The sequence below is a fragment of the Doryrhamphus excisus genome, linkage group LG18 (genome assembly GCF_037039965.1).
Source record: "Doryrhamphus excisus strain RoL-2023G ecotype Guam linkage group LG18, RoL_Dexc_Guam_v1.1, whole genome shotgun sequence".
NCBI classification, from domain to species: domain Eukaryota; kingdom Metazoa; phylum Chordata; class Actinopteri; order Syngnathiformes; family Syngnathidae; genus Doryrhamphus; species Doryrhamphus excisus.
This window is the reverse complement of record NC_136374.1, coordinates 8530876-8554486: the sequence shown is the minus strand read 5'-3', so window position 1 is coordinate 8554486 and position 23611 is coordinate 8530876. Positions and strand designations below refer to the sequence as shown.

Sequence of the window (23611 nt, the reverse complement as noted above, 5' to 3'; positions counted from 1 at the left end):
CATATAAACACGCTACTATACTAACTACTGTATTTCTAATATTGATATTGCATAGAATTAATTCCATATTCATGTATTCATTCATCAACAATATAATAAACACACACACACACACATATATATTTAGGTCGTATTACATTTATTACTACACTTTCATTTGGTTATTTAATAATAACAGTATAATATACTCAATAATAATAAGAGTACAAAAATATCTAATCGTGTCAGAAAGTGTTAATAACAATAATAGTCGTACTAGTAGTATTAAAGCTGACCTACAAGACAAGAGTGAGGGATTTCGGCGCGCTCTCGCTTGTTTTGCTCGCACCCGGAAGTCACAGAAAACGGGTCCGCGCCTATGACGTAATTCCGAACATGTGTTTACTTAAATGTCCGCACCAGAACTCCATAAGTCCACTCTGTAGAGGACGAGATAGTGGTTGTTCTACCGCCATTATCACTGGGAATTGAAAACAAAAAAAAAGCTAAAGTGGGCGTGGAACGTCATAGCATCAAAAACATTACAGCGTCAAACGACAAACTTCGGACAGACAAACGTTTTTAAAAAGTCACACAAACTCTTACGGTGATTGATAATTATGGTTCATCTGATGTAAGGTGTGCGAGGAGGGGGGTGAACGAGGGAAAAAATAGCTTTAGTATTTCCGGAAACAAACAATTCTTCGACATTGCATGCATATATGTATATTTTTAGATTTTTTTTTAGTGTGTTCCTTTGGAGCTATTTAATAAAACATGTTGGGATTCTGCTGGTGTTATCCCAAGCTAGAAACGGGTTGCCAAGCATTGCATCATTCCTTTCATGTGACTCCCATACGCCCCAAATTCGTCCTGGCCGTCTTCTGACTGCATCACAACCGCTTCCTAGTACAAACTACATAGGCGAAAGAGTCACTAACCTGCTCTCCACAAACCCCGCCTCTGCGCCGCTATTGGATGTCACCAAGGAGAACGGCTTAACTGCTTTCTCTCGATTGGCTAGACAAATAATCGCTCGAGCTGTCACGTAAAGGTAACGTGCTCAACGTGCATAGTTCGGTTGGCCTGTCACTCTATATAAACACCGCCGGGAGTTTCCGTAGAATCACATTTGGCCGTCAAGTCTGAACAATGGTTAACATGAGCGATCTGCAATTGTTACCAAACTATCCACATTCGAAACACAGACTGTCCAGAAGGCGAACGAATAAAAGGAAAAGGGTAAGTGGACTATTTTATATTTGTTTTGTCACTTGGGGGTTTTTCGAGTTGTCAAGCAAGGTAGCGATGGCTACTTTGACCACTCAAAGCTGTCAATAGGAACAATATCTTTTTTTAATTCTTAGAATAACCCAATAACATTAAGAGGACAAGAAGCTGTTGTCACAAGTTTAGCTTTTTCTTTGTTTTGCTTACTACTAACTGACTCGGACGCTCCAAACTTTCAAGCTTGGACATTCTAGCACGTCAACTCTGAATAAGACAACAGGCTAGTTATTAAAATTTTTCAATATTTGTTATTCAGATTTCTTTTTAGATATGCTGGCCAACGGTGTCACTTAGAGTCAACACATCTGACTTTATTGTTTTGCTTGAGTTAATACGTTTTTAAATGGATTGAGAAAACTAACTACGCAACGTAATTTGTTGAACTCTTAATTAAAATAATAGTTTAATGCCGTTTTCAGTTCTGTTGTTCGGCCCAGTCCAGCAACTGGACTTGCTTTTCCATGACGTAATTGTCTTAGCTCATAGCAGGACTTGATAAAAAAACAAAACACAAAAACAACCTGACTTGTAAGGCAGATTTGCGCAATCGCTTAACGGTATTGTTTGGAAATAATTTTGCTTTGATTATTGTAAGTTGTCACTGACAACTAAGCGCGTTCGTCTTTTACAAAATAACACTACTATGTATAATAATATTTCATTTTTATTTGTGGCAGCAGTACGCATTTAACTCAAACACTAGGTACGACTGTCACATCTTTTAAACCGAGGATTTCCAATCAAAAGTCTCGTGGGTTTTTCTTTATCCGCTTGTTTATCGATTCCCAGCTTGTTATGACGACCTTTGAGCAGAGGGGGCGCAATTGGGCGGATGCTGGTCTTTGTTTCAAGTCACACAAAAAATGGAACTGGCCAATTTTGTGTTCTATATTAGCTGCACGAAAATATATTAACACCCAAAATAAATCATGGATGGAATTTATAAGACTTTTTATAATAACTATTCCCCTCTCCTCCAAAAATCCTGTATTCTCGTGTATTTGATCATAAATGTAATTGTCATTTGAATTTTTCACATTAGCTAAAAAATCTTGTCCGTTCCCGTCTGATTATAAATGTTTGTTTTATATTTACATGTGATTGACATCTAAAAATTGACATTTATGTGAACAGTACAAAAATTATCTCAGATGTCTGTGATTGTGTTTATTTTCTATATAATGTACTCAGAAATGCTAGCATTTTTTTAATAAAAAAGTATAAAAATACTAATTGACATTTTTTCTTGCAGATTTGTAGGGGTCAATTATCTCCAACAAATTTGCAGACTTGATTAAGGGAGTCCTTTTTAAAAAGGTAAATATATTTTCCTTGTTTTATTCACTCCAGTGTTTCTTGTGTGATTAATGTTTTTATTGGATGAGATGTGTGTTTTTAGTGAATTATGATTGATAATCAATTCCGAGGAGTTGAATGAAGCGCCCGTTACTTTTAAAGATGCGCCTGAAGTCGTCCAATAACTTTCCCTTGTCGTCCATCAGGTCCAAGAGTGAACCGTGTGACTGTGCGTTGCGAGAAGATATGACTGCCGAGTGGCTACACCTGCCCCCGCCGTACCCCCCCAGCGCGGGGCCGCTGTGTGGTGCAGAGTTGGAGGCGTGGTATGAGGACCTGCAGGATATTCTGGGCTCCGATACAGGAGGGGCGAAGCTGGCGCGCGCCCCCCCATGTGGCGAGGTCAGCGGCGCTTGTAACGGATGAGGAGTGTATTGGTACATTGTAACTACATGCAGTGTGATGTTCTCTACCTACAGAAGGAACCTGAGTTCCTGGATGTTCTGGAGAGTTGCTCCCTGACGTGGTTAACTGACGGGGGTCAGACGTGGGGAGAGGGCGTCCAGAGGGCGACGGAGCACACCCACAACCCCCAGCCTCTACATCACACCTCCTCCTCCTGCTTGACTCCAGCAGAAGAGCGGAAGGCGGAGGCCAGGAGCAGCGGCGACCTGCTGCCCCCCGAGTTCTTTGAGCTGCTGAGTGATGGAGGAGTAGGGATGGTGGATTCAAGCAGTGGCGGTTATTACCACCATCAGCAGGCTAACAGCGTGTACCCCGCATCTCCATCGGCCAGTGAGGAAGAGTCACCCCGCGTCCCAGACTCCCCGTCCTGCTCCTCGTCCTCCGCCTCAGAGTCTCCGTCCCAGCGCTGCTCGTCCCCTTCGTCACCCGTCTCGTCCCCGTCCATCTATTCGCCCTCGCGCCAAGGCAAGCGCAAGAGGAGCGCCGCCAGCGAGAGGCTCAGCAACAACAGTGCCTTGTCATCCTCGGGCGTCTCCACTCAGCGCATGTCCTCGTCGTATTTGTCCGCCAAAAAGAGTCGCAAAGAGAGGGAGCAGGAGAACGAGAGGAAGGTGCAGGAGCTGACGGAGCAGAACGAGCGCTTGAAAGCAGAGATTGAGAGATTGGGAGAGGAAGTACAGCGGACGCGTCGGGCGCTCATCGAGAGACTTGTCAACACCAGGAAGTGAAGCCAGAAAATCTTCAAGAATTAGATGGAAAAAGTGTGTGTGCGCGCGTACAAAATGCTCCTTGAGACTGGAAAGTATGAAAACCAAAGATATTTTAAGGTGGAGAGTGTGATGAAAGTCAAAAGGGCGGCAAAGAAGAAAGACACAGCATGTGGAAAAAGAACAGAAGGGTCTTTGTGCGTGTGCGTCATAAAGCAGCTGGGAATGTTTGGGGATAAAAGGGAAAAATGGCCGTGTAGGAAGTGTTTGATTTGTACGTTCATTGTCTTTCCTTCACACCATCTTTGCAATTCATTGTAACGCCTCTTTTTTTTAAAAAAAGGGCTGCAATCTGGCTAGCAGAGATTATTTGCCCCCAAGGTGCGGAGAATGAAGGAGCTCAGGAAGTTTTCAATATGCGCTTTGTGAGTATGACTATTTTTATGGGGGGGGAGGGGACTTTTTCTATAATCATGTGTTTGAATACACCAGCTACGCTTTGTAAAAGGTGACCTTTTTTATTCATTTGGGAACTAGTGGTTTCTCTCCACTTACTATTTTTATAGCGCTGTAATAATATAGTATACTGTATAAGTTTGTACTGTCCAATTTGTCTACTTTTCTTAAGTCAAATTTATTACTACACAAATATGCATGGCTTATTATTCCGTTTTATTTGAAGGCATCTTTTCAGTTCATGTAATAACAAACGTGGCAATAAAAGAAGAAATGTTTTTGGATTGTCTTGTTTATTGACTTGCTAGTGCATGATTTATTTCATGTATTTGGTCAGAGAGTGTTGACATGATTTGCAGGAAAGACGACATTGTAGCTGCTTATGAAGTGTTGATAAAGGATTTTCTATAGAAAGGATATAAAAACATATTTTTAAATGCGCGCTGCACCTTCCGAGAGGCTAATATCGCAGGGAGAGTATCAAATCAGTGTCTCTCGGTAGTGGGATTTTTCCCAAATCCCTCCATTCTGTAGCAGAATTCATTTGACTCCCTTTTGTGTGTTTTCTGTTCCCCGCCGGCCTCGCCAGCATTTCATTAGCCCTCAGTGCCAACACCACGTTGTCTTAGATCCCATCACGGCTTTGCCTTTGGCTAACACCCTCATCTCGCTGTGTACATCATGTTCCCTTTCCTCCGCTATCGCACCTCAAAACCTTACCCCCGTACCCCCCCCCCCCACTAACCTCCACCGGCTTGTGACTTTAGTGTCTTATTTCTTCTTCCCCTTGGCGGGCGCAGACTCGGGGCTCTTCCCCTCAGCCAAGGCCAGCTGCTGCTTCAGGCCCAACAGTTTGGTCACTTCAACCGTGACCACCGCCTTGTCTGCCTTCTGGGCTTTGAGGGCTCGCACCTTCTCCCCCTAGCAGAGAAAGACAGGATTTCTACATTTTTGGAATTCCAATTTGCCAGAAAAATTATATATCACAATGTTCCTTTGCGATAGGATAAACAGTTAAAACAGTAATTTGCAACAAATTAGTGCAATTTGAAAAATGTCTAAATGTGTCAAAACATAAGCTGTAGGAAATGTAGATTTGAATAAAACATAAAAAATTGCAATAAACAGGTAAAAAATATGTTAATATAAATTTAATCACGCTTTGGTTTGTTATGTGTATTTGACTTAATTTTTAATTAACGATTTCTTATATTAAGTCAAAATAAATGACAAAAAAGCTGACATGATTTTATATTCCTGTAACATGTAGCAGTAATTTAAAAAAAAAGCATTGGTTTAGCGATGTCCAAATGTGTCAGTTTTTAATCGTTCATTTTTCAAATTAAATTCATTTTTCAAATTAAATTCATTTTTTTTAAATTATGTTCAACAAATGGGTACCAAAAAAACAAAAATTGCTATGTGCGTATGAATATAATATTCATCAGGATAAATAAAAAATAGTGTATTGATGTGCAAATGTGTAAAAGCTGTCTTACCATGTTTGACATTCCAAAATAAGTTGACTTAGCGGATGAGTGAGTTTAGCTGAAATGTACCAGAAGCTAAGCTGTTAGAATCCCAACTGTTGGCCCAAATGCGGTGCTCACCTGCTCAGCCACGGCCTGCGTCAGCTGCCTGGCTTTCTCCGGGTCAGCTGCACTGTTGGCGGCCGTCACCGCCACACCTGTGTCGCCGGGAGTGGGCGCGCTGGTAGCGCTTTGAGACGCCGTCTTGAGTGTGCAAACAGAAGCTGTTATTATTTCCAAAGCCACCGTGACTTACTTCATTTTTGACAATAAGGTCAGTCAGTGGAGGTGTCGACGGGATTTCACGAGTGGCGATGAATGAGTGACAGACCCACACTGGACTCACGGTGATAAGTGAAAAATTCAAATGAGCGGCGAGTATGAGTGAAAGCGTGCAAACGTTAACACGGTGTGGACACTTCACAAATGCCGACGGATACCTTCTTTTGTGGTGGCTCATCTTCAGGCTAGAGACGACGAAGGCGGGTGATGAGAAGGTGTAGAAAGGGAATTATTTTTGTCTACATGATTAATGCAAAGAATACAAAAGCACCCTCTATCACCCTCAAATTGACAAGCATTCAGCCTGTTAGGCCAATCTGCATGGCTATGGATCACATCACCCATCACAATAGATCATCTAGTTGAAATACAAAAACACTGCTTTGCTCGTCCACGTCACATACCTGCTGTCCACCAAATCTCTTCTTCAAAGCCTCGATCTGGTCCACCTCCAGTTTCTGGAACAATGGACTAACCTGGGGGGAGAAAAGGGAATATGGTGTTCGGATATTTTAACTTAATACAGCGGACCCCCGCATATTCAAACCAGAACAATGTACCTGCACCACACCGACTATGGGGGTATCCATAAATGCGTACTGGTATACATGCAAATAGTCCATGTGCACACGTCCCCAACATGAAGTTACCCAGCATGCCTTGCGGGTTATAAATAGTTTGCTTTGTATATTAGTTATGTAAGCGTTTATTCCGATACCGGCATAGTCCGTGTGGTGCAGTTACATTGTGTGTGTTCCAACTGTTACTTGTTATTTTTGGTTGCACCGTGAGCGAGGCAGGCATTTGTTGTGGATGTAAATGTAAAGCAAATTCCCAATACTGAAAAGTTGGAAAAGCAAATTAGTGTTATGTACAGCAGCCGCAGAGTGTAAAAATGAGTAAATATAGATATTTTTATGGCCATGTCAATAATGATTTCCCACCATTTGCAGGTGACCCCTGAATGGAATAATTAAGAGGGACAATCAGCTTCAAGATAATGGCGATGTAAAAATCAAACACTCTGCTCATGAATGGATAGATAAATAAATAATACATATCCAAAAATAATAAGTTTTGTTGCATTGCATTCTTCATAGCTCTTAACTTATTTTTACACTTTTGTGGCAAATGAGGATGTTCAAAAGTGAGAGTTGTGAGAAGCGTATTTAATCTTTGCTTGTACAGTTAACTCATTCACTACCACAAGTTATTCAAAAGACATCCCCTTCAGTTATGGCCATTTTAGAGGATTTTGACAGATCGCTTAAGGCACATAGAATATTGTGTTTTAGTTATGCTATACAGACATGGAATATACCAAAAGAAAAATGAGACTCTTGTCTTTCATCTTGGTCCGTTCTTTAGTAATCAGCAGTAGAACACAGGTAAGTTTCAGCTAAATATTAGTTCTCAACAACAAAAAGGGAGGAAAAATAGCTTTTTGTGACACATTTAACTATATATAATTACCCAAAATATCTAAACAACTATGCCACAGTAAATACATGGTAAAGATGCATGCCCAGCTTTTATCAAATGTACTTTGTTTTTAGTTTTTATGCCCCGGTATGGACATGACGGGGACCACGGCACTGCAGGTAGCTGTGGGTGGCTACTGGCCGCAATGGGAACCCTTTTGTGTCTATGTAGGTAAACAATGCGTTTTACATCTGCAAATGTATGCCGAGGGCTTTTTTTTTTTTTTTTTACAGTACCACATTGTTCTCCTTCATTGTAGGAGGTTAGTTTGGAATTGTTTTGTTTTTTTCCCCTCCCCTCTACTAGTGTTGCTCCCCTTTTTAACGGGTACTCTGTATCCCTGCAAATCGGCAATAGAGCGTTCGCAACCCTGCAAATTGGCCATTTTGTCTGCAGAAAACAAGTCTCATTCACCACAATTGATAAGGTGATTTTACAGGTACAATGTACAGTATAAATGGTTATGTCACACACGTTCGTGTATGATGACGTTAAGTCGTTACTGCAACGACAACAAGCAGCATAGATTATGTCAACTGGGATTGAGGAAAACACCTTCTAGTCTGACCAGCTGAGGGTGTTTGTCAAAAATAGATATTTTTATTTTTTTGAGGCGTGTCAATTACTCATAGTTTATGCCATAGGCGGGTGGTGTTGGAATGTAAAACTACTATAGTACTCATCTTGCTGTCGTGTGACCTCGCTTGAGAAAAGGTTAACTATGCCATCATTACATCATTATTCTGGTGTCGTGTTGAATACTCACGGTTCCAATGCGGTGGCCCACGCCCAGCACACATGTGAAGGCACCGGTGCCTTGCAGCATAGTGTTGACGCAGGAATGAGGGGCATTAAGTTGATCCCTGATGGTTTGGCTGACTGCTGGCATGTAGGGCTGCAGCATGACTGACAGCAGGCAGGCCACGTTGACGGACACGCCGGTGACAGTGCCTGCACGCTGCCTAAAAGGGACGCAGAGAATGCAGTCTTGGCATGCGTGGACACATTTGACTTCTATTCCAGAGTCCATTTCTGCTTTTGGACTGAAAATGTTCAATTCAAATAATAGTAATCCCTCGCCACTTTGAAATCCGCAGCTTCACTATCACAGTTTGTTTTCTGGTTGAATACCGTCTATTCATTCATTTTCTACCGCTTTTCCTGACGAGGGTCGCGGTGGGTGCTGGAGCCTATCCCAGCTGTCTTTGGGCAAGAGGCGGGGTACACCCTGGACTGGTGGCCAGCCAATCACAGGGCACATATAGACAAACAACCATTCACACTCACATTCATACCTATGGACAATTTGGAGTCGCCAATTAACCTAGCATGTTTTTGGAATGTGGGACGAAACCGGAGTACTGAATTATTCTATTATTAGAAAAAAAAATTAACTTAAGCAAATCTTACATATTTTTGCATAAAATAATTAGACAGGCTGAGTGGTTAGCGTGCAGGCCACACAGCTAGTAGACCCGAGTTTGATTCCACCTTCGGGCATCTCTGTGTGAAGTTTGCATGTTCTCCCCATCCTCCCACATTCCAAAAACATGCTAGGTTAATTGGCGACTCCAAATTGTCCATAGGTATGAATGTGAGTGTGAATGGTTGTTTGTCTATATGTGCCCTGTGATTGGCTGGCGACCAGTCCAGGGTGTACCTTGCCTCTCACCCAAAGACAGCTGGGATAGGCTCCAGCAAGCCTGTGACCCTCATGAGGATAAGCGGTAGAAGATGAATGAATGAATAAGTAGGCATAAAAATGTATAAACAAACTAAAATACAAAAATATATAAAAACACCAGACTTGATCGCCAGAACAACAGGCTGTTATTGCAGGAGTTAATTATCTCAGGCGCAATAACCCCCAACATGGGGTACTGTTGCCGGCGTGATCCACGACAAGCTAAAATGCAACTCTTACCCCCCACTCAGCTACGCTAACAGTGGATGCCTTCAATGGCTTATTTTGTCGACTATGGGTCATAGGAGTGTAAAGGTAACTATAGGGGTGTTATTTCATGTCTAGAGGGCTCTAATGTTTTTTAAGAAAAAGGAAGGGCATACGCAGGTCTTCTATGCTGAAACTACAAAAATATTCCTTTCATAAATAAGAAATTCTACTTTGTGTGAATTCACTCATCACAGTTGGGTCTGGAACCAATTAACTGTGATAAACGAGGGATTACTGTATGTACTCCATAATGCAAATGCAGTCAATCCATCTCCCCATGACATTACAGACAGGTCATCATAATCTCACCTCTCTGCATCTCCTCCCTTGATCTTCTTCCAGGGTTCATTTACTTGAATGTACTGGTTGCCATGGCGAGAGATGTTGAGGATGTGTTTCAGAGCATCACGGATTCTGGTGGCGTACAAAACCCGCTTCCAGTTCAAACAGTCATCATTTAAACATCACAGAAGTATGTATAGCGAAGAGCAGAATAATGTCTGCAAACTGGCAGCAGATCCAATGTACTGTATGCAATTCCTGTGCTCTTACTTGACTTTGTCCATGAGCTGGATGTACTGCTGGAGCTCCCAGCCCACTAAAGCCAGGAGCTTCTTATCTTCCTGCAGCAGCTCCATCGCGGGCACACAGCCATCAAAGAACTTTGAAACAAACATGCCGCCTCTGGAGAATGGAGGGAAAGTTGAAGGAGGGTGAAAAAGACAGAAAAGCAGAAAAAAAATAGGGGTCAGAGAAAAGTGCGCGAAAAGAGTGAGAAAGGCCGCGAGAATCAGGAGGGAGAAAGTGCTACATAAGAAAAAGACGTGTTACTCCACTTGCTAGTTGGGGATAAATTATGGATGGTGTTGCCATGTGTAATGCAGCGCTCTGCTGATGTAAATGAACATAACAGCTCTCCTTTGTGCTTCTCCACTGCAAATAATTGAGCTGAGCTGTATGTGCGCATCAGCAGGATGCCCATAGTGAGAGGCTGACACGTCTGACGCAAGACGCCAATCTATATTTGACTGAATTTAACACTTCTCAAGGAGAGGCCGCAGGACCCAAAAAATGCTTTGACAGGAAAGTCGTATTTACATTGAACAGTGGGGTCCTGATGTGGCAGCGCGACGAACTATGCCTGACCCGCATTCTTCATCTTCCATTGCCGCGAGAAAGTATGATGGTGGACACCTTGACATTAATTATATTGTGATTTGAGGACTCGTTTCAGGCGACTGTCTACCTCGGGCTGGATGCAGTTTAAGATCTTTTAAAAGCAATTAGGCATCAACGTTGCTGCCCTAGAACAATTTGGAAGATCAAGGTGCTTTTGGAAAAAAAAAAGTCTGAGGGAAAAACCTTTGAAGTGGGATTTAACCCCCAATCTTTTTTTAAAGCCATTAAAGCGGCGGTCTAATTGGGGTGATATTACACCATACCAAACATGTTTACAAAAAGTGGGGAAGATCTCTCGTAATAGTTACGTCTCCTGCAATCTTAAATCCTACTTCTTAATTGGACTTGATTGCTGTAAAAAAAAAAGCAATTTGAAAAGGGCTCCGATTAAGCAAAAGGACTTTTTAATGATGTCTAACAGTAATATGTGTCCCAAGAGCCTATTTATGAGCACCAAACATGAGAACCATCCATCATTTCCCTCACTCTTTTGCTTCACTTTTGAGAGAAGAGGCGCTCAAAATGCTCGCTTTGTATGTTGCCTGTTTTCATGACATCATGAAGGAAAAACTTATACCACATCTGACCCAGCCCCGCCCAACACTTCAAAACAAAAGGTAAGTCAGGTAAAGACATAAGAGATGGAAGTTTTGATCATTTGGTATTTCTTCAGCTTGTTGCTAAATGTACCATGATGTTGTTAAAATGTGAGTGTCTCCTTAATGTTATGTACAGGTGGTCCTTATTTTTACGACCTTCTGTGTTACTAAGTGCTCCCATTAATTAGTTTTGCTCTGTAAACACTCGAGATACAGCGCACGCTGGCAGAACAATACACAAATATGCAGTGTGTACATTGTGCTGGAAGAATACAGCATGTACCTGCTCAGCCACACGAAGGTGGAATAACGTTGCTTATTAAACTTGCGCAAATAATTATACAGTATATGCCTAGTGGCAGTGAAAAGAGACACTCTTTTGGTTCCAACCAATTGACTGAGAATAAAGATTATTGGATAAGACTAGACGAAATTTACTAGACGAATAGATACATGAGATTGGGTTTGAAAAAGTACAATGAAAAGATATGACTGGATAAACGTATTTTAGTCACAAAACACTACGTTATGGTAATATGTAATTGTATGCAACAATAATAATAATACAACATAATGCAATCTTGACTTTAATATGTCATCTTTCACTCTGTAGAGTTGTGGAATTGCCAATCATGAAGTATTTCCTCACTGGCAAGTTGTTCTGTGTATAAATAGTTTCTTGAAATGCTGGCTTTTCTATTTCTTTAGTGATGTATTAAACTACACTCTCTCTGAATGCACACCATTTTCATGCAGAGTGAAGAGAGGAAATCAGAATACGCGTTTGTTACACAGGCTATGAAGTACTGTGTAACCAATAGAACAATAGGGAGCGATCTAAAGTTAGTGTTTTTCCATGATTGAGCTTGTTCATTCATCAGCTATGCATGGCTAAAGCTAACCAAATCACTCAGACACACCCTATGCTGGCATAAACATGTCATTACACTGTTAAAATGAAATACAATACACAGAAAATAGTAAAGTTCAATTATTAACAAAAATCGGGTGGGGCATGTTTAATTTACAATTCTGCATGTAGCATTTCCACCCTCCTACATATATATTCATATTATATTAGACCTCCATTTATATGGTGATGTGTTGTTCAGCTTGAGTTAATTTTTTTAGGTTTAATTTACACAAAAACTCAAGCTACATCACAAGCTAGGAGGACCAGAGGATCACCTGCAGTTGTATGTGATATATGGCATCTATTATGTTATAGTGCATAACACCCAAGGGCAAATTCTCATTGACCAACCTGTTAATGAAGTTGCCCAAGTTGTTGAGCAGCTCAGAGTTGTTCTTCAGCGCCATGTCGGCCCATGAGAAGGCAGAATCCTGCCCCTCCGGACGCACATAGAGCAGGTAGAAGCGCCACACGTCGGACGGGATACCCGTGTCCTTGGCCATGTCGCCAAAAACGCCAACACCGCGGCTCTTGGAAAACTTTGTGTCTTCATAGTTGAGATATTCTGTACACAAGTCAGAATATGACATGTGGTGTGTGATTGTAGCATGGATAATAAAACGTGTAATGGTTACAATTACAAACTCCTACCGGTGGCGATCAGATGGTTGACCAGTGTATAGTTATCCTGAGCTCCCAGAAGAGAGCAGGGAAACACCACACTGTGGAACGGCACATTGTCTTTGGCCATGAAGTTGTACATCTCCACCTGGTGGCACACAAACAACACTGCAACGTGAGGATGACATCATATTAGATCATCATGAGATCATCCAGTGCAAAGAGGACTTATCAGCTCTTCCCAGCCCCCACCCAAAGCTGAGCGAGCACGCACGCATGCACACACACACACACACACACACACACACACACACACCATAAATATAGCTCAATCTGGGGTTTTAGATGGAGCGAGATGAGATGAGACGATGAGAATGACGCCCATAGCTTTGCTTAGGAAGGCAAATGTTGAATTTTCTTTTTTATCTACAGGATCTCAAATCTTTTTAATGAACAAGTAGAAGCGTGGTATTTACTGGATGCCAGAAAAGTTGTGTCGAGTCATATTCAACTTTTATGCAAGTTGGATTTCCTTTTACTTATCCACTGTCTGGAACCGATGTCCATTTTTGTAAATTTCCGTTGCTTTCCCAAATGTTCTCAAATGGATTTCGAGCACACAGGATGGCCCAAAAGAGTGTGGTTATTCCCCTTTTGGGCGTTCAACTACAGCATTTTTACCATCATTACCACACAGACGAGAGTTTCAGTCATGAAATATGCCCCCTACATTACCATCGTTTGACCCCCCCTGCACAACCCTAAGCTCCATTGTTCAATTCTACTTCTATTCTATTCTACTTCTACTTTGCCAAATGGGGAAACATCTTGAATGCCATCAGAACCATCAAGGTTACTTTTTTAATAACTTTCTTCCACTTATCAATGTCCCATGCTTGTTTCTCTTGCGCAAATTCCAAACCAGATGCTGTCTGATGGTTCTTGGACAGCATTTGGCACCGGTAAGAACCTCCCCTGTTGACAGACAGCCAATCAGATCAGGTCGGGATATTTTTGGGGGTCTACCACTTGACATTTTTGTTGAAAAAGTGTAACATTTCTTACTGCATCCAACCTCAGCAGCAATGGCACACTGCGAGAGGCCCTGCTTATGCAGCTCAACAATCAGACCGTGTTCAAAGAAATAAAGATTTTTTTGTTTTGTCATCAAGAGATCATGACAGTGTGAATACCTGACAGAAAATGACTTTTAATACGATTTTGGCTTTTAAAAGCAGTAGTCTTAGAGGGGACATATTATGCTCATTTTGTCTTTTGTATTGAGTTTTGGACTCCTACAGAGCAGCTCCACATGATAACCTGCACAAGAAGCTTTCTCGATCTTCCAGAATCTGCACCTATTCCAGTTTATTTCCTTGGGTTTTCCAAAATGGTCCACCCATGGCCCGCCTCCAGGCATGTCCTATCCCCTGTGATTAGTCCTACTCAGCTTGTAAAGCTTGTACCTAGGCACGCCCATATAAGGAAGTCTGTCTCACTGTGATGTCACAGGGAGCCGATGTAATATATTTTTTTAAAAACCCTCTGAAACCTCAGGTCCACAACCATCCCAAACCTCATCATCTGAAACTTTGACACTGTTTAACATGATAGTATAACATTCTAACAACATTTATAAGTCATAAGTAGAAAAAAAACATAATAGGTCCCCTTTAAACTATTTCACTTTCATACTTGTTTGCAATAAATTGCTTACTGAAAATAGTTTTTGTCTGACTCCCATTTCTTCGTTTTGAATTTTGAAGGTCTCCTTACAAACACCTTAAGCTCTAACAGTCCAAAATGTAAATTGTTGCAATTTTCAAGTGGTCTTTAAATTTTGATCAGCAGTAGTGACAGATGTTACCTGATCTGGATTCTTCCACCACTTTTCCCATTTGTCTGTGTAGTTGGCAGTGATGGAGACATAACCGATGGGGGCATCAAACCACACATAGAACACCTGAAGATGCGGTAAGAAAGTCATCAGTCATAACAATCACAAGTGGGTGCTGTAGTACCAGTACTTGTAAACCAAAAGCAGACCTTTTCCTTAAAGTCAGGGTGGGGTACCGGGGTTCCCCACTGCAGGTCTCTGGTGATGCAGCGCGGTTTGAGTCCATCTCTTAGCCAGGAGCGAGTGATCTGTTTGGCATTGGAGGTCCAGTCTCCAGTGCCGGTGGACCTCTCCAGCCACTGCTCCAGTTGAGCCTCCAGCTGAAAGCAGGATGATGAAAATACAAGTTGTAGATGGATGATAAAGCAGAATAGAAAAATCTACCTTTGGCAGGTCCAGGAAAAGATGTTTGGAGGAGCGGATGACTGGAGTCTGACTGCAGACCTTGCAGTGAGGTGCCTTAAGGGGACAGACAGACATTACAATACATTTGTTAGTTATTAGTTATGGTCAACCTTTTCCGTGCAAAGTGCCCACCTTTAGTTCCACTGCATTGATGAGCCGCCCACACTTGTCACACTGGTCGCCACGTGCCTCTGGGTAGTTGCAGTGGGGGCAAGTGCCTTCAACAAAACGATCAGCCAGGAAACGCTGACAGTTCTCGCAACGGAGCTGCTCTACCGTGTCTTCCACCAGGAAGCCATTCTTGTGGAGCCTCCAGAAAATGTTCTGGGCTATCCTGAGTGGGGGAAAAAAGTGAAACGATCACAACTTCAGACAACACTGACCCGACACTGAACCCATGTAAGAAGACTGAGCATATTATTATTGTAACAGGTGGAAAATGTTCAAGACAAATAGTTTTCTTATGGATTTGGTAGGTGTGGATAAGCTTATGGTTGGATCTAAAGACCTCACATGAAATCTCTTTATATACAGTGAAGAAAATAAGTATTTGAACACCCTGCTATTTTGCTATTTCTCCCACTTAGAAATCATGGAGGGGTCTGAAATTTTCATCGTAGGTGCATGTCCACTGTGAGAGAGATAAACTAAAAAGAAAAATCCAGAAATCACAATGCATGATTTTTTAACAATTTATTTGTGTGATACAGCTGCTAATAAGTATTTGAACACCTGAGAAAATGAATGTTAATATTTGGTACAGTAGCCTTTGTTTGCTATTACAGAGGTCAAACGTTTCCTGTAGTTTTTCACCAGGTTTGCACACACTGCAGGAGGGATCTTGGCCCACTCCTCCACACAGATCTTCTCTAGATCAGTCAGGTTTCTGGGCTGTCGCTGAGAAACACGGAGTTTGAGCTCCCTCCAAAGATTTTCGATTGGGTTCAGGTCTGGAGACTGGCTGGGCCATGCTAGAACCTTGATATGCTTCTTACGGAGCCACTCCTTGGTTTTCCTGGCTGTGTGCTTCGGGTCGTTGTCGTGTTGGAAGACCCAGCCACGACCCATCTTCAATGCTCTGACAGAGGGAAGGAGGTTGTTCCCCAAAATCTCACAATACACGGCCCCAGTCATCCTCTCTTTAATGCAGTGCACTCGTCCTGTCCCATGTGCAGAAAAACACCCCCAAAGCATGATGCTACCACCCCCATGCTTCACAGTAGGGATGGTGTTCTTCGGATTGTACTCTTCATTCTTCTTCCTCCAAACACGCTTATTGGAATTATGACCAAAAAGTTCTATTTTGGTCTCATCTGACCATAAAACTTTCTCCCATGACTCCTCTGTATCATCCAAATGGTCATATGCAAACTTAAGACGGGCCTTGACATGTGCTGGTTTAAGCAGGGGAACCTTTCGTGCCATGCATGATTTCACATCATGACGTCTTAGTGTATTACCTACAGTAACCTTGGAAACGGTGGTCCCAGCTCTTTTCAGGTCATTGACCAAGTCCTGTCGTGTAGTTCTGGGCTGATTCCTCACCTTTCTTAGAATCATTGAGACCCCACGAGGTGATATCTTGCATGGGGCTCCACTCCGATTGAGATTGACCGTCATGTTTAGCTTCTTCCATTTTCTAATGATAGCTCCAACAGTGGACCTTTTTTCACCAAGCTGCTTGGTAATTGCTCCGTAGCCCTTTCCAGCCTTGTGGAGGTGTACAATTTTGTCTCTGGTGTCTTTGGACAGCTCTTTGGTCTTCGCCATGTTACAAGTTAAAGTCTTACTGATTGTATGGGGTGGACAGGTGTCTTTATGCAGCTAACGACCTCAAACAGGTGCATCTGATTCAGGATGATACATGGAGTGCAGGTGGACTTCTAATGGGCAGACTAACAGGTCTTTCAGGGTCAGAATTCTAGATGATACACAGGTGTTCAAATACTTATTTGCAGCTGTATCACACAAATAAATTGTTAAAAAATCATGCATTGTGATTTCTGGATTTTTCTTTTTAGTTTATCTCTCTCACAGTGGACATGCACCTACGATGAAAATTTCAGACCCCTCCATGATTTCTAAGTGGGAGAAATAGCAAAATAGCAGGGTGTTCAAATACTTATTTTCTTCACTGTAAATCAATTTAATCTGAAATTTGTTGCCTCTTTTCATTCTTCAGAATGTACAAAGTTGCGTGCTATCCTCATTAAAATATGAAAACCTATAAATGTTTGGGTGGTTTTAGTTAAAGCAGACACTGTTTTTTCATCTGTGTGATTTTGACAAAGATCAGATCACATTTGATGGTGATTTTATGCAGAAATGTGAGAAATTCCAAAAGGTTCAGATACTTTTTCATACCCCTGTAAAACACGGTCCTTTTCTGTAGCACAATAAAGAAAAAAAGGAAAAAAAAAAAAAAAGACATCAACATTTTATGTGTGGTATTGTTGGTTAGAGGAGATCTATACATCAGTTTCCTTTTTCTTTCCAATCTTACAATCAACAAGGCTGTCAAAACGACCTCAACTTTAGTTACATTCACATGATAATATATAGACAACATATACAATATTTGTACTTTGTACCCTGCTCAGAGATTGATTTAAGAGTTACAAAGTAGATTTTATAGCTGAGAGGACCAGACGCCACATCAGGATCCTGTGCAAGATTAGGATAATCTTATGTTACATAATGTGAATAATCGTGTAATGTGTTTGCCTTTTTAGACCCAAGCCAAGCAGTGTCAAAATGTCAATCAGGACCCTGCTGCGTTGTGATCAGTTTGCTAGCTCTTTGTTTGACATCACCATTAACGTATCTACCACATAAAGACCCAAATTCTAGATAAGACAACATTTTCTAGGGCGGCTTTTGTAAAAATGCTCATAGGCAAAATGAATCCTCCTTTATTTCTGCTAATAGTTACATACTGTGAGTCAGTTAGGAAATGGAAACTCTGACAGGAGTCAAAACTACAAGGGAACCGACGATGCGCTTGTCAACCTCCTGGTAGTTACTCAATATAACAGTCTGACACGTGGTATTATCTTAGAAAGAATGCTAAAATCACACAGTAACTTAACACTCAAAAGGTAGGTAAGAAATATACAAGTCAAGTACCAATAGGGGTGGGGAGCAATCACTTTTTCATGTGGGATTGGATTTTTTCTTTTTCCCTTAATCATTAATTTTCATGAAAAACTGCATTTTGTGTTCAGTTGCATTGTTATTGTTCAGTAAAAACAGCAGTCAGAAGCGTATATACATTCTTTTTGTCTTGATCTGCCTTTATGAGATCACATTATTGAAGTTCAATTTGTGTTCAAAATGAAACTGGATTGGTCTTTACAACATGTAATCAGTCACCTTGATCACCTTAATCATAAATGTCGTATCCAATTCAATCTTTGCCAAAGATAAGACTAACCAAAACGTCATTGGCTTGTAACAGACAAGAGCATTCCATATTACAAAATAAGTAATACAGTATGTATGATTCATGCCAGTATCGGATAATATTGGTATCACATTGGAAGTGAAAAGTTGTATCGGGACAACCCTATCTTTTTTCAGTGGGTCTCTTGTGTCACGTATGAACCTTCTCAGGTCATTGTTGTGTGTGCATGTGTGTGCCACACAACAATGGCACAATGCCAAGAAGAAAGCTCTGACTTGCTTGGAGAGAAGCTATATATATATATATATATATATATATATATATATATATATATATATATATACATATACACTTGCTCTCCAAGCAAGTCAGAGCTTTATATATATTTATATACATATGCCAATCTTTAAGAAAGTTTTTGAAGTAATCAACCAGTCAGGGTGCACCCCGTCTCTTGCCCAAAGTCAACTGGGATAGGCTCCAGCATACCCCTACAACCCTAATGAGGATAAGTGATATAGAAAATGGAGGGTGAGCAAACAACTCTTGTCGACTATTTTGTTTGTTAGCTTTCGTCGTGCTGAGTGAATGATGGCAATTGGGGGAGTTAGAGGGAGGGTTGCAGCTACTCAATGCATTAGAACAATGACGTTTATTGTAAATGTTGATACAAAACCTGATGAGGCATGGGCTGTACTCCCTCTGAACAAGGAACAGGAAATTTTCTATATAAGCCGACCAATAAGTTGAAATGTGTGTATCTATATCAGACTTTTGTTTGGGGAAAAAAAAGATTATTTTTCATTTGGGTCATTTGAACCTGGAATTGCAAGTCTTATTAATGTTCCCATTTTGAACTTACTCAGTCTGCTTCTCTGTGGTGGTCCTTCCAAAGAAGTCAAAGTCTATCTGGAACCACTGGTAGATGCTGGCGTGAATGGCATGGTATTTGTCGCAGATCTGCTGTGGTGTCAGGCCTTCCTCTCTAGCTTTGTTTTCTGTAGCAGTGCCGTACTCATCTGTGCCGCACACAAACAGCATGTTCCAACCCCGCAGACGGCCGTACCTTAAAGAAAGACATTTAGAACATTAAATCTGAGAAATATATACATATTTGTACAATATGCCATTCTCCGTGGTACCTGGAGAAGACGTCGGCACTGAGGACACAGCCAATGATGTTGCCCAAGTGGGGCACATTGTTGACGTAGGGCAAGGCGCTAGTCAACAGGATGTTCCGTTTGCCTTCCTGTGGCAGACTAAAGGAAAAAAGAAACATAGATGTAAGGAGAAGTCGTGTAAGGAGTCCAACCAACATGTTGCATATTTAAAAAAATGTATTAACGTACATTGGGTGCAGTCTCTCTGCGGTTGGCAGACAGTCCTTCACAATTTTGTTCCAGGTCAGAGCAGCAGCCTCCATCTCTTCATGTGACACTGCACGCTCCCCTTCCTCATCCTAAACAAACATCAGGATAAAAGACATGTAAAAGGAATAAAAGCGCGTATAAATAGTTGGACGACAGTACATGTACACGAGGACTGCTTGAAGACTAAGTTATTGTAAACACGTGGCTGATACCTCAGCAGGGCTGCTGTTGCATGACTGCGTGCCTCTACACTGGCTGCTCTGAGGGGCAGGCTGTCTCTGCATGAAGCTCTTCAAAGCCTGCAAGCCTTTTCCCTGCAGCACTTTCTGGGCCGCTGACACGCAGCTCTGTGATGAAGCCACACGGTCAAACCAAAGCCTCACAGACTTGTGTTCGCCTGACAAAATTGGAAATACATCATCTTTAAGTCAGAAGAAAGTAAAAATCATGGCAACAAACAGCAGCCAAGGATTGAACAGTTGTGCCCCACTAAGAAAAGGTGGCTAGAGAAGTTGTTTCTTTAACCCAAGACTACATATTCCACACTGCTAGCCTGTTGTGGTTCCCATAGTGATTTTCATATTAGAAATGCTCGATATTGGCCTTCTTACAGATATCTTGATACCAATATTGACATCACCGACCACTTCATTAACAATATCAGTATCTTTTTATATGGACGTGCAACGGTACAGGCTGTTAGCTTGTACTGTTAGCTAAGTGGGCCCAATCACAGTGGAGAGGGTGTGCTCAAAGGCGGGCCGTGGGTGGAATAAATTAAAACAGATCGTCACAGGTAGGAGACTTTTGGAGAATGTGATTGTGAATGGTTGTTTGTCTATATGTGCCCTGTGATTGGCTGGAGACCAGTCCAGGGTGTACTCCGCTTCTCGCCTGAAGACAGCTGGGATAGGCTCCAGCACCCTCCAAACCCTTGTCAGGATAAGCGGTAGAAAATGAATGAATGAATGTTTTGGAAAGCCAAAGAAATCCAGCTGGAATAGGTGCAGATTCTTGATGATCTAGAAAGCTTTCTGTGCTGGTTATTGTGTGTAGCTGCTCTACAGGAGTCCACAACTCAATGAGGGACACGGGGGTGCTGGAGCCTGTCCCAACTGTCTTTGGGCGAGAGGCAGGGAACATCCTGGACTGGTCACCAGCCAATCACAGGGCACACATAGACAAACTATCATTCATGGACAATTAGTTGCCAATTAACTTAACATGTTTTTGGAATGTGGGAGGAAGACGGAGAAAACCCACGCATGCACGGGGAAAACCTGACAACTCCACACAGAGATGGCCGAGGGTGGAATCAAACTAGGGTCGCCTAGCTGTGTAGCCTGCACGCTAACCACTCAACCGCCATGCAGCCGAGCATAATAGTTCCCCTTTATAAATCGAGGTTTATACATCAACTATACATCGCAAGTTGCAAGAAAAGCAGGCACACTGTGGAGAAAAATGTACGTCCTTGGTGTTGGTAATTACATATGATATAAAGAATTTACTTTGTACCCAAAGCTAGACTTGATTCGGACAAAACAGGATGCAGGGCAGCCCACAAAACAAGATCAGCAACTGAGAGAACGTCCTGAAAAATAAACAAGACCAATTGCAATGAATGAATGCTATAATTACATATATAATACATTTACATATTTACAATCACTATGTTTAATGTTATTGTATTACAAGAAATATACAGGCTAACAGAAGGATGTTGTTGCCTGTTGTACCCCAGTTAAGTAAGGTGTGGTGGCCTTGTTCAAGTTTTGGTCCAAGTAGCTGAGAGGCCCTGCGAGGACTTTGGGGACATCTGATGCTTTTCCCTGAAGCACCGCCATATGAAGGGCATGTAGCAGAGCAGGCTGCAAAAATAAAACAACAGAAAATGATCACAACAAAGGGAAATGGCGTTATAAAATTTCCTGCAACAATGATTAGTTACTGTACATTCATTTAAATCCCTTCTGGCAACATGCAGACACAAAGAGAATTTCATTGAGAGCATGTAGAGCCTTTGCATCTCTAAGACGTTTAGTGTGTTGTGCAATAGATGCAAATTAACAAGTCTGACATTTTTGTTTGTTTTTTTAAATGTCGTTATTGTTTTTATTCCTACCTGGAGATCTGTGGCCTCCCATTCCAGCCACTGATCGCAAAGCTCGATGCATTCTTGTCCGCTCACTTCAAACATGTATCTAGGATGCAGAAAACAAACACACCAGGATTTTCCCATACAGTCATTTATTTATTCATCATACATCAATTCACTGGCTACACCGGAAGAACTACAGGACTACTACAGGAAGATTACTGACCGGCATATGGCATTGGGGCTGAAAAGATGCTGTCCATTAGGGAGGAGCAGGGCTGGCACAGATGGACAACTTAGGAACGGCACAGGTTTTTCTAAAAAAAATCAAAGAAACGAAAAAATATAAGAATCACAGTTTAGACAAAACGAAACAAAAAGCATCTAAGAGAAGAGCTGTTAAGATGTATAGGTGAATGATTACATGTGCAAAGAATAATCCAGTTTCATTTCTGAGCCATAAAACATTTTATGAGCATGTTCTGAACACAAAGGTCGCTAAATTGAACGTCAGAAATCTGATCTCATAGCAATATATGATACTGACTCAAAGATATGGCAGTAGTTTTTACCCTATAAAATTATTTGAAAATATGTGTCATCTTATATTTACGACAGAGAAGGCGTTATGATGCCAATTCAAGATAATGGTGAGCAATGGAGCAGATAAGAAAACAGAAAATAAAAGTTTGCCTTGTAATGGGGTCACCTTATATTCACCTGCATATTTTTTTTAGATGAGGAAAAATTCAAAAGAGTGCTCTCACTCTCATTATAAAATTTACATATAATATTTACATCAATAGAGTAGATTGTATATTGGTGGGATGTGTAAGTTTACTCTGATTATTCTGATCCAAATTACACTTTACAACCAGTGATCGTTTGCTTGATGAAATAAAAAAATATATATCAAAATAAATGTGCCGGTGCGTTCAAGGGCTCTTTGAAAGGAACGCCTCTTCAAGATTCGTTTCACTTCAGAGAGCCATACATTTAATAGGTAATAATTTTAGTTTACTATTTAGTTTACTATATATCACAAATCACATAATGAATATGCAGCTCAGTATATTTCTTGTATCACGTGATGCATGTCAGAGTTCATATAGCCTGATTGACACGACAGACAAGCTAGCTCACTGCTACATAGCCCACATGTTGACGAAAAACTCAACGAGTCATAGCAACATACTTTTTTTACAAAGTAACACCAGTTAGACACCATTATTATTTGTTAAAACAATTAACTACAACAAATAAAATGTGGTGTCTTACCTTCATGGCTGACAACCTGGACGTCACACTGCACTCCAGATGCTTCCAGGGCAGCTAACACTTTAAGGCAGTGCGGGTTGCCTTCGCTAACAAAGAGCTTCATCATGGCCGGTTGTTGTCTACTATCGCACACCTAACTACGGAGATGTCTACTTATATATAGGAGTGGCAGTTCAGACAACTTTTGCCGGTAAGTCCAGTCCACACGCGCTGATGCAAGCGAATGCGCGTCATTTACTAATGGCAGAATTGTAGTCTTTACAACAATGTGTGTATATTGCCGAGCCACCCATAAAGACTACTATACCCACAACGCTTAGCGTAGAGTCACTACTCAATCTGTGAGCTTGGTGTAAAATTCAACTCAGCCCCACTGGGCGGTGTTTCTCCAGCCTGCCTATGCAAGAT

General features: G+C 41.5%; 2 protein-coding genes across 3 annotated transcripts; one reads left to right on the top strand and one right to left on the bottom strand.

Moving 5' to 3' along the window:
* Positions 1-1052: 1052 nt before the first annotated feature.
* Positions 1053-4471, top strand: ddit3 (DNA-damage-inducible transcript 3). The gene is made up of 4 exons (XM_058054300.2): positions 1053-1221; positions 2522-2586; positions 2772-2967; positions 3045-4471. The coding sequence occupies exons 3-4, from the start codon at positions 2812-2814 to the stop codon at positions 3756-3758; spliced, it is 870 nt and encodes a 289-aa protein (XP_057910283.2). The 5' UTR covers positions 1053-1221; positions 2522-2586; positions 2772-2811; the 3' UTR covers positions 3759-4471.
* Positions 4393-23459, bottom strand: mars1 (methionyl-tRNA synthetase 1). 2 transcript variants are annotated; one of them, XM_058054290.2, is made up of 22 exons: positions 23204-23459; positions 22152-22242; positions 21953-22031; positions 21567-21698; positions 21346-21421; positions 20040-20224; positions 19807-19916; positions 19600-19716; positions 19320-19523; positions 15187-15388; positions 15034-15108; positions 14799-14969; positions 14620-14715; positions 12783-12900; positions 12483-12696; positions 9993-10124; positions 9750-9854; positions 8253-8448; positions 6409-6480; positions 6163-6189; positions 5804-5926; positions 4393-5114 (listed from the first exon to the last, which is right to left on the bottom strand). In XM_058054290.2, exons 1-22 carry the CDS (start codon positions 23307-23309, stop codon positions 4965-4967), a joined length of 2781 nt encoding a protein of 926 aa, XP_057910273.2. In that variant the 5' UTR covers positions 23310-23459; the 3' UTR covers positions 4393-4964. The 2 variants fall into 2 exon arrangements, with proteins under 2 accessions (XP_057910273.2, XP_057910275.2); XM_058054292.2 differs by lacking the exon at positions 6163-6189 and having other exon boundaries at positions 4394-5114; positions 23204-23457.
* Positions 23460-23611: the final 152 nt, after the last annotated feature.

Excerpts from the sequence above, each read along its gene's own strand:
- ddit3 (XM_058054300.2), top strand. The coding sequence starts at position 2,812 with ATGACTGCCGAGTGGCTACACCTGCCCCCGCCGTACCCCCCCAGCGCG. Across the intron at positions 2,968-3,044 it reads GCGCCCCCCCATGTGGCGAG|AAGGAACCTGAGTTCCTGGA; the intron begins GTCAGCGGCGCT and ends CTCTACCTACAG.
- mars1 (XM_058054290.2), bottom strand. The coding sequence starts at position 23,309 with ATGATGAAGCTCTTTGTTAGCGAAGGCAACCCGCACTGCCTTAAAGTG. Across the intron at positions 8,449-9,749 it reads AAGGGAGGAGATGCAGAGAG|GCAGCGTGCAGGCACTGTCA; the intron begins GTGAGATTATGA and ends CGTCCCTTTTAG. Across the intron at positions 6,481-8,252 it reads TGGGCCACCGCATTGGAACC|GTTAGTCCATTGTTCCAGAA; the intron begins GTGAGTATTCAA and ends TTCTCCCCCCAG.